The sequence below is a fragment of the Pistacia vera genome, unplaced genomic scaffold (assembly GCF_008641045.1).
Source record: "Pistacia vera cultivar Batoury unplaced genomic scaffold, PisVer_v2 Contig331, whole genome shotgun sequence".
NCBI classification, from domain to species: Eukaryota; Viridiplantae; Streptophyta; class Magnoliopsida; order Sapindales; family Anacardiaceae; genus Pistacia; species Pistacia vera.
Genome location: NW_022196148.1, coordinates 410,545 through 420,334, shown reverse-complemented (window position 1 = coordinate 420,334; position 9,790 = coordinate 410,545). Strand labels below are relative to the sequence as shown.

General features: G+C 33.5%; 1 protein-coding gene across 3 annotated transcripts; it reads left to right on the top strand.

Annotated features, from left to right (window-relative positions):
* The first annotated feature begins 1,394 nt into the window (after positions 1–1,394).
* Positions 1,395–8,183, top strand: LOC116137561. Of its 3 annotated transcripts, none has more exons than XM_031423254.1 (7): positions 1,395–1,637; positions 2,938–3,684; positions 3,783–3,935; positions 6,079–6,171; positions 6,296–6,355; positions 6,482–6,972; positions 7,250–8,183. In XM_031423254.1, the coding sequence occupies exons 2-7, from the start codon at positions 2,958–2,960 to the stop codon at positions 7,868–7,870; spliced, it is 2,145 nt and encodes a 714-aa protein (XP_031279114.1). In that variant the 5' UTR covers positions 1,395–1,637; positions 2,938–2,957; the 3' UTR covers positions 7,871–8,183. The 3 variants fall into 3 exon arrangements, with proteins under 3 accessions (XP_031279114.1, XP_031279115.1, XP_031279116.1); XM_031423255.1 differs by having other exon boundaries at positions 6,320–6,355; positions 7,250–8,182; XM_031423256.1 differs by lacking the exon at positions 6,296–6,355 and having other exon boundaries at positions 7,250–8,182.
* Positions 8,184–9,790: the final 1,607 nt, after the last annotated feature.

The window sequence follows — 9,790 nt, the reverse complement described above, 5'->3', positions numbered from 1 at the left end:
TCTATCATGTACTTTAATCCATGTTTACTTTGGATTGTAAGGAATTTGAAAATGTCTGATACCATATGTTTTCCCCTGGTTTGCAAGGAAGTATTATGTATGTTTATGATGAATGAATAAGGAAATGTTCATGACGTTGATTTGGAAATAGGTTTCCCATATTTTATGATTTCCCACATGGCACCTCTCAATCACCCGAGTCTCATGAGTACGCCTAGAGCTTGTGGGATAAGGAAGGTCAGGATAGGTCATGTAAGTTGGATATTTCCACAAGAGAATGCATTCTCTTTATTATTGACTACTCAGTAAACCATGGATAATGGCCGGGATGCAATGAAGTTCCTGCTCACATGGAAAGGATCCAGTGAAGTTTCTGGAAAATTTCAGCATCATTAGAAGTCGACAGATAGCTACCCTAGAACTTCAAAAGTAATTTGAAAAGTCTACAAGCTTAAATTTTTAAGTTTATATGCAAGTTCCTGGAAGAATATTTAAGCTTTGATCCAATAATTGGACACGACATGATCACGTTTCTAGACTTTTGATGACTTTTGGTGTGAACATATGCATGTCTAAAAAGTAAGTAGTGGTCCAATTGATGTTGTCTCTCAGATTATAATTTCCAAGCAGTTGTTAACCTCTTTGCCCACGTTGCTTTCAAATGAAATTGATGAAGGAGATATATCTAGAAATATATAACCTCAACCACATGAAAATAATGATAAAAAGAGTTGACTCACAAGTCAATGATTAGGTTGATCCACTGATTTATTTGTCAACTTGGTTTGAAAGTAATATTAAAAGCAAACCATCATGTAAAACGTGGACTAAAGGAAATTATAAATGAAGTACATATTTTTTATTTTTAATATATAACACAGATAATTTTCTTCAAAAATAATAATACGTAGTGAGAGAAAAAGCTAAAATTTCTTTTTATAAAAAACTTAAATAAAAAAAAGTAAAATATTTGTTTTTAAGCCAAAATTTAAGGTCATACAACCTAATATATATATAAAATATGGGGAGAGTTCCAAGTGTAGTGAGAGAAAAAGCTAAAAATTCTTTTATAAATATATAACCTCAATCATGTCACATCTCATTAATATTTCAACAGCTGTATCAATTTCCAACACAACATCTAGTTCGTTGCCACACCCCACTTCATTAAAAAGGAAAAACCCATCTAACTACCTTTCATCATTTTTCATTTCATGCTCTTGATTCTAATACTGGTATTAAGATAAGGATCATTTTCAGCACAGATGGAGGGTAAGAAACTGGGTCCACGACCTAGCTAGAGACAATAAATGTCTACGTTGATTTCAATTGTAATTAATGGTGCCTTCTATATTGAGCTTTTTCTGTATCCATGGATCTCTACTTAAGATTGAATCAAAAAGATCCTTTCCCCTTATGATTATAAATAGTAAAGAAAAAGGTCCGTTCCAATATTCTCAAACTGCAAAAAAAATATCTCCAAAGTCAACCTAATATAATTTCTATTGTGTGTTGAAGTTTTTCTCCTCAATTACAAACATCTATCTCTCTGCAAGCTACTTGTGTTGTGTCCCTTGATCTCCTCCTCTCTCCTCACTATCTAACGCGTGAAAAACTTCGGTCATAGCTGGACTCAAGTAAGATCGAAAAACTCTTACACTTTCAAATATATGTATTTAAAAAATGTAAAAAGATTACTAATTCTTTATCATATATATAATATTTTCTGTGTTTTTATAAACTTTGAATTTAGAAGAGTTTTCGTTGTGTTATTTTTCAAGATTTTATTTAATAATCCAAATTTCTCTCAATGTTGTCTTTTAGTAATGTTGGGTGGGTATTTGAAGTGGGCTGACCCAAGTCAACTGGTAGTAAAATGGTTGGATATTGGCCTGCTTCTTTTTTCGAAACTAGAGATTTCAAATCAAAATCGAATTCTTAAAAATCTCAAGCCTGGGCTCAGGCCTTAGGGAAAAGTTCCAGGTTTTTAATACCCGGACCACTCTTACCTTCGCTTTTAGCCCGAGTTTAATTGGTTAAAAAAATAAAGATCTTTTTGAGATTTTTCTTACAAATTTGGGGCATTTATTAGGCGATTATTTAATAAAGATCTTTTCGAGTTTTTATAAAGGGTTTTTTTTTTTTTTTTTTGAAATTTTAATTTATAAAAGGTGTTATGTAGGTTTTTACAGAGTTAGCTATTTTATGGAGGTTATAGTAAATTCAAAACTTTATACAATATATCTGAGCCGGACGTCGGGCTTATCAAAGTCAAGCCTGGTCTCGGGATATAACATATGCTTGTGCTCAGCCCACGTCATTTCTTTTACATCTCTAAGATTGATTTAATTATTTTTTTAATTTTCAAATATTAAAGCATGTGAGTGGGGTTGGTAACACTCACCCCATTTAACTTTATTATATTATATTTAATTTTGTTGAACTTTTCTTTTAACTTATTAATACTTACAGTAATAAGTAATAGTATAATATACACTCCACTGGCCGTAATTGTACATTAAAATTAAATTAATGTTAATTTCCATATATTATCAAGTACTTTTAAGTTAACTTAAGCACCTTCGATAAACATATGTATTATTGTATTAGAGACAAAATATTTGTAATTAATTAAATTTTGAACAATAAACTATAAACTTAGAAGACAACATTAATCTTCAAGTAGGTGGACAAAATTCATATGTTATCTCTTTACTATGTGATATTCCTTTAACGCGCGGTGGATGGTATTGTAATATGTTACTAATTAGCTCTCTTCGCAATAACTAATAGCACCCTATATGTCACATGTGTAGCCAGTTGGATCACTCCCACCCGAAATATTAAGCTATAGACTGATCAGGTAGAATTAATAGGAGAAAAATTTTGCAAATATTTTTGTTGGATTCTTCATTAATTCTTCTCTTGCCTCCATAGGAACATATTGGAATTGGAGAATGACGACGGACGATGCTTATGGGCCTTATCGGGCAGCCCTGAAGGAGGATTGGGATTACATGATGAACTTCTTCAAAAAAAATCCTAATGCCATGTCAGTGCCTCTATCTGCCGCCGGGGACACTGCATTTCACTTGTCAGTTTTCAGCAATGATAAACAGCCAATTAAATATTTACTTGGTATTGCCAAAGAAAACCATATGACAATGGATGACGTTTTGGCAAAGAATAAGTACGGAGACACAGCTCTTCATGAGGCTGCTGCCAATGGGAACCTTGAGGCGGTAAAGCTCTTGGTGGAATACGATAAGAAGCCCTCTAATGATGTTGAAAATACAGAGTTCCTTAAGGATATTAATGACGAAGGCGAAACCCCGCTGTTTAAAGCTGCTGCATATGGGAGAACAAAAGTGGTGAAGGTTTTAGCTTCTGAGCGATTTGAACAACTTATCAGAGGAACAGATTATGAAATTACAGAAACAGGAGAAATGAAAAGAGTAGGAGTTACACAACTGAAAGACATTCACCGCCAAAAAATAACCCATATCAAGGAAAAGACTAAACTGTCTACACCCCTAGAAGAAAAAACCATAGAACTGCAAGGAGCTTCCATTATTCTGCACGTTGCATCTAAACCTTCCAAACCGCTTACACCCCTAGAAGAAAAAACCAGCGAAGTGCCTGGAGCCTCCATTCTGCACGTTGCCATCCAAGGAGAGCATTTTGGTCTCTTTCTCTACCCATCTAGCTTGTTTACTTTTGCTTTGAATTGAAATATTCAATTGCTATCTGATGTGCTAAGTTTTTTTCAAATTTTCGCTCAGATACGGCTCTACTGTTACTGAAACTGGATAAAGGCTTAGCAACATTGAAGGACGAAAATGGCAGGACCAGTCTTCACCTGCTAGCCACTATGCCCTCTGCTTTTAAAAGTGGATACCGAATGGGCACATGGATCAGCAGAGTCTTCTACTTCTGTATGTACTCTCCAACTTTCTTTACTGTAACATATATTAATAAGAATAATTCTACAATTATAAATTCTTCGTACAAATATATGTGTATAAAATGATGTGTCATAATATGATTGAGAGAGTGAATTTATAAAGTCAACTTTTTAACTAAAATTAAATTTTCCGTCTAATCATGGTATGACGCAAACCTTTATACATGTGTCTTTATACGAAGACTTGTATATCTTTATAGAAGACTTTAAAGTGTAGTATTACTCTATACTACACTTTAAAGAGAAATGCTATTATGCTACAATTACAAGGGTTATACAAAAAGCCCTTTACTAAGTGATGTGATAGGTCTTTTAATAATTAATTAATTATATTAATCAAAATAATTTATTCAACCCAAATTCTCTCTCTCTCCTTCTCCCTCTCCCCCTCTCTCTCCTCATCCTTCTTCACCACCATATCAATCACTCTCTTATCCCTCTTCTTCACAAACTCGGCAAGACCTCTCACCGTCTCGTTATACTCTTTCTTTGCCTTCGTCCTCATCTTCTTATTCTCCTCCTTCATCACTCTCCTAGATTTTCTATTTGGCCCCGCCCTAACATCATATTGGTCCACCCAACCAAAATTCGTCACCGTACTAAATCCTAACCAATAATTATAAAACGCCGTCACCTGACTGTACAGACTCTCCAAATTCCCCATTATCGGCGCCTCCCGCACCGTATCTCATCCCAAACCTAATTTCTTAACAAAATTGATCTCATTCCTATAAATCTTATCAAACAAATCCGAATAAACCTTATGAAAACCTTTACCCGAATCGGAATCCCCGTAAAAGGCGGTGTTTGAGAAATAAGAGAAGTGATTGGGGACGACGGAGTTGGGGCCGGAGTTCGACGACGAATTGAGGTCGGAGAAAAGAATCTGATAGCGGTGAGAATCGTACCAGGTGCGTTCTTTGGGGTCGGAGACGACCTCGTAAGCGTGAACGAGTTCTTGGAACTGAGCAGTAGCTTGTTCGTGAGTCAAGCCGGATTGGACGAGCTTGTCGGGGTGGCACTGGAGGGCTAGCTTCTTTTAGGCCGATCGGATTTCGTCCGGCGAGCAGTCCTTGAAGATTTTGGGTTTGTCGGCGTTTTATGTCACTTGACTATTTTTTTTTTTTTATTTGGGTTAAATAAATTATTTTAATTAATATAATTAATTAATTACTAAATAACTATGTGCTAAGTGATAAGTTGCCACATCACTCTGCCAACCGCTTTATATAGGGCTCTTTGTATAACCCTGTGTTACTGTAGCATTTCTCTAATAGCAATTAGAGTGAATGGGTGTTCAGTTCTTTCTTTCTTTGTTTTATATTTTTTTGTCACACTTTTTATAGATCTATTTTTTTTTAAGTTAGGGTCACTGAAACGTAAGTGTTTTTTTTTTTTTTTTTTGTTATAGATTTGTGATACAAATTCATGATTATTAATTTATAGTAATCTAATGACTTAAAAATTGTTTAGTTGACATTAAAATAGTTAACTTCTCAGCAAGTCATTGGATCAAATTGATTTAATAGCTAAGAATTCATGTCACAAAATTATATTAAAATGATCACCTCTATATGACTTATTGATCTATGTAATTTAAAATAGTAATAAAAGTTTTATTCAGGATTTGATTTTATATATATATATACTCACTAAAAAAATTCTCGACTGCCAAAATTTGATATCTAACAACTTTTTGGTCAACTAGATTAAAAAGTTTCTTAAATAGATAAATTCTAGGTCACATTTAACATTCTCATATAAGTGTCTATATATTATTAAATAAGGGTATTTTAGTTATTTAATTAATGTGTTTGTTAATAATTTTCAAATTTTGAATATAAGTTAATAATTTTGAATATTTGTATATAAGTTATGAAATTTAACTTATTCTATTAAGTGTATTTATCTTAAAAGTAGAGATAATATGAAAAGTGTATATAAGTTAATAATACATATTTATTATGAAATAAGAATGTTATATTAATAGTAATGGTTATATATATTATATATACGTCTTAATTTCTTAGGATGCGTGCCCTTAATACATGCATTTTGAAAGAACATTTTGTTAAAGATATTTACATATTTCTTATTAATTCCTAAATTTATAGGCATTCCGATTGATGATCGTATAAATGATGACGATGAAAAGATGAGTATAAATGATGATGATGAAAAGATGAGTAGGTTTAATCTCTTCAAAGGTAATAGATGAAACTTTACTTTTGTTCTGATTTAATTTCTCAACATATGTGCCTTCAAACATACATGTCAAAGAGAATCATTTGTTAATGAAATGTACTTTTTGTTAATACCTAAACTCTACGGGCCTTCGTTTTGGTGATGATGTAGATGACAAAGAACTTTGTTGTTTAAATCTCTTTAAAGGTAACAGTTAAGAATTTACCTTACTTATTTCCAAATTATTTTTGAATAAGAATATGACTTTTGTTCCGTTAAATTCATTTACTTTGCTACATTATATGAATCATGTACATGCGTGAGCATGAATAGGGTGGTGGATATTGGGAAAAATTTGTTCACCAGCGAGAGAAATCTGCGAAGCAAAGAGAAAGCATAAGCTTGCTTTGAAACTTGCCAAGAGCCTAATAGAAGAAGATGATTCCTTGATTACAGCACTCTGCCCAGAAATTTCATCACCTGAAGCACCGATTGTAGAAGATTCTAAGCCAAGCTCTTTATTTATGGCAACTGAAGGAGGAATAAAGAAGATTGTCAAAAAGATACTTAAATTTCGTCCCCAATTAGTTGAGTGTGAGAATAATCTAAAGCAGAACATATTGCATGTGGCTATTAAGCACCGTCAAAAGAAAATATTCAATCATGTGAAAGGGATTAAGATACCAATGACAAGGTTAGTCCGAGGAATTGACAAAAATGGCTACACCATTTTACACCATGCTGCAAACACGAGGGATGACAGTACAGAAATTCACCCTGCAGGACCTGTATACCAACTGCAAGAAGAGCTAAAGTGGTACAAAGTAAGCCCATCTTTCTCCTACTTCAAGAATTTTAATCATGTATGGATTAAAAAATAACCTGGGTCCTTAGAGTATACATAAATAAATATCTTTTCTTTTTTTAAATTTGATTTCATTCTTCGAATCCTTAACAATGAAATTTTAAAACAGGAAAAATATAATTTATAGAGAATATAATTGATAGCCCCCATTGTATGTACTCTAGTTTATGCATTAATTACGGTGGCAGTGGCAGATTTAAGAACCAACACATGTTGCTATATGTTTATTTATGTAGCGTGTAGAGAAGATGGTGCCCCCCCACTACCTCATGTTGCGTGATTCAAAGGATGACAAGACTTGCAAAGAACTCTTCAATATGAAGCACAATAAACTACTCAATGAAGCACAGAGAAAGGTAAAGGAGACTTCTCAGTCTTGCTTTGCAGTGGCTGTTCTCGCCGCCACTGTGGTGTTCACAGCTGTCTATAATGTACCTGGAGGTTCCAATGATAATGGTTATCCAGTTCTCCTCAACAACAATTTATTCCAGTTATTCGAATTGATGGTCGTTGTTGCTTTTCTCTGCTCCTTGGCCTCAGTGGTAATGTTCTTATCAGTCTTCACTTCACCTATTGGTTATGAAGAATTCCTTCACATGCTCCCTGGAAAATTGAGGATAGGCTTCTCCTTACTCTTTGTTTCGTTTTGTACAACAACGATTGCATTCGCGGCAGCATTCTTACTCACCTTACGTTTCCAAAAGCCACATTGGACCTACACTTTCATGTACACTACTACATTTTTTTCGTTAAGCATATATTCACTGACACAATTCCCTATGTATTTTACATTTAAGGTAACTGTGCTCAAGTTTTGCAAGTGGATTAAGAAGGTTCGTCGTAGTAATATGGCTTAAGAAGCTGCTGGCGACCAAGTTTCAACATAAGAAGAATGATGATCATGAGGCTGGACCCCTAGTATGAGGGATTTATATAAGTTGCTCGAATTGGTAAAGGAGGCTGATGTGTCACCAATGTAAGAGGTTTAATAAAAGCCTTATATATTTATTAATTTTTGACTGAATATTTATCAATGGTGTGTGTGAGTGTGTCTTGTTGATTCTAAGTGTTGTTGCTAAATAACTTGAGAGAATAAGGCTATGTTTGGCTTAGTATTTTTATCCATATTCTGGATCCTATTTTCCAAATAATGTTTGGCACATTATTCCAGAAATATTACCCTATTTTTTTAATTACTTTAGACCCAATAAGGTTATTAATTTCACTAAATACCCCCTGAAAAAAAAGTTTAAAAATTAACAAAAACACCCCCATCAACCCAACTTGTCAGATTCTGGCAACCACCGTCGGTGATAGTCGGAATCTATACAACAGCCTAACTTCCGACCATAAATGGCCGAAATTTCACCGATCTGGCCTTTTCCGGCCATATCCACCACGGATCTGACCGGAAAAGGCTAAATCTGGCCGTCGCAAAGAAATGACCGTCGTTGACAGTTAACGAAGGCCAAACCGCGAATCTGGCCGAAAAAGGCCATAATGACGTGTTACGGCACAGATCCGACAGGTCTGTGCCGTAACGAAATTTTCCGGCCAGATTCCGGCGGTGGTGGCCGGAATCTAGCACAAAAAATTTTGGGGGTGTTTTTGTCATTTTACATATTAGGGTCTTTAATTAAATTAATAAACCTAAGGCCTTTTTATAAATTTTTAAAATTTATCTCGTAATATTCCCCTATCCAATAACCCAATATTATCCCCAAAATCCTATCCAAAATAATAAACCAAATGCACCCTAAAATGTTTGTTTTCAAGGTAGTTTGCCAAGTCAACTTACTTTTTACTTTTTAATCAATCGTTAATTAGCATCTGACAGGTCAGCAAGCTATTAAGTGATTGTTAAAATATTAATTTCAACCGAAGCTTCTAAGGCTAGTTTAATTGGGAGTGATTTGTCAAATAATATTATTAAAATAGGTTTTTGGAGACTTTGATATTTGTTGATCAGTGTTGATTGACATTTCCTACCATTTTAATATTTTTAAATGTTTAAATAAACTATTAATTATTTATTTAATGAATTAAGTTTTTATTTAAATTTATATTGTATATGTGAAGGGTATTTTTTCGTAATTGACTTTCCTAAACAGTGTTTAATCCTAAAAGCTACAAAAGCCTATTTTTATAATTTTTCCATAAAATAGATTATTATAACGTGTTTCTTACAAATATTTAAGGTGTTAAATCTATTTTCTGGAGGTTATAGTAGAGGGAAGTGATTTTTAGATCCCATTATTTTTGTCTTTAGCCTAGTCTTCAAGTTTAAGTGAGGATATAATTGATAATTTTGATTGATTTGATCTCATGTTTTTATTGTTAATTCTTGATTGATTTAAATTTACTTTTAATTTTTTTAAAGCTTTAAATTAAAAATGTAAAAGAAGATGAATACATTTTTTTTATTGCAGTTATATCCCCACTAAACTTGAAGATGGGGGGCTAAAGACAAAAATAGGGGATCTAAAAATCACTTCCCTATAGTAAAATTCAAAACCTTATATCTAACAACAAAGCTACGGACACCGATTATTTTGCGCCGAAAATGTATAACGACCTACGTGTACCCCTGACTCACACCAGCAATCCAAATGCCTGATTTTTCTATAAATATTTTTTTAATATGGATGGTCGTTCACTAACATAGACTCTCGTCCATATTATATGGACGGGAGTCCATTTACTACGGACAGGCGTCCCCATTTAAAGGACCCCCGTCCATAAGTAAAATGGAATAATTTTTTTTTTATAAAAATTAG

What these genes read in the sequence shown, in the direction of transcription:
- LOC116137561 (XM_031423254.1), top strand. Translation starts at nt 2,958, where the DNA reads ATGACGACGGACGATGCTTATGGGCCTTATCGGGCAGCCCTGAAGGAG. An exon ending in CATCCAAGGAGAGCATTTTG is followed by an intron (nt 3,685 to 3,782) that starts GTCTCTTTCTCT and finishes ATTTTCGCTCAG; the next exon opens with ATACGGCTCTACTGTTACTG. An exon ending in CAGCAGAGTCTTCTACTTCT is followed by an intron (nt 3,936 to 6,078) that starts GTATGTACTCTC and finishes CTAAATTTATAG; the next exon opens with GCATTCCGATTGATGATCGT.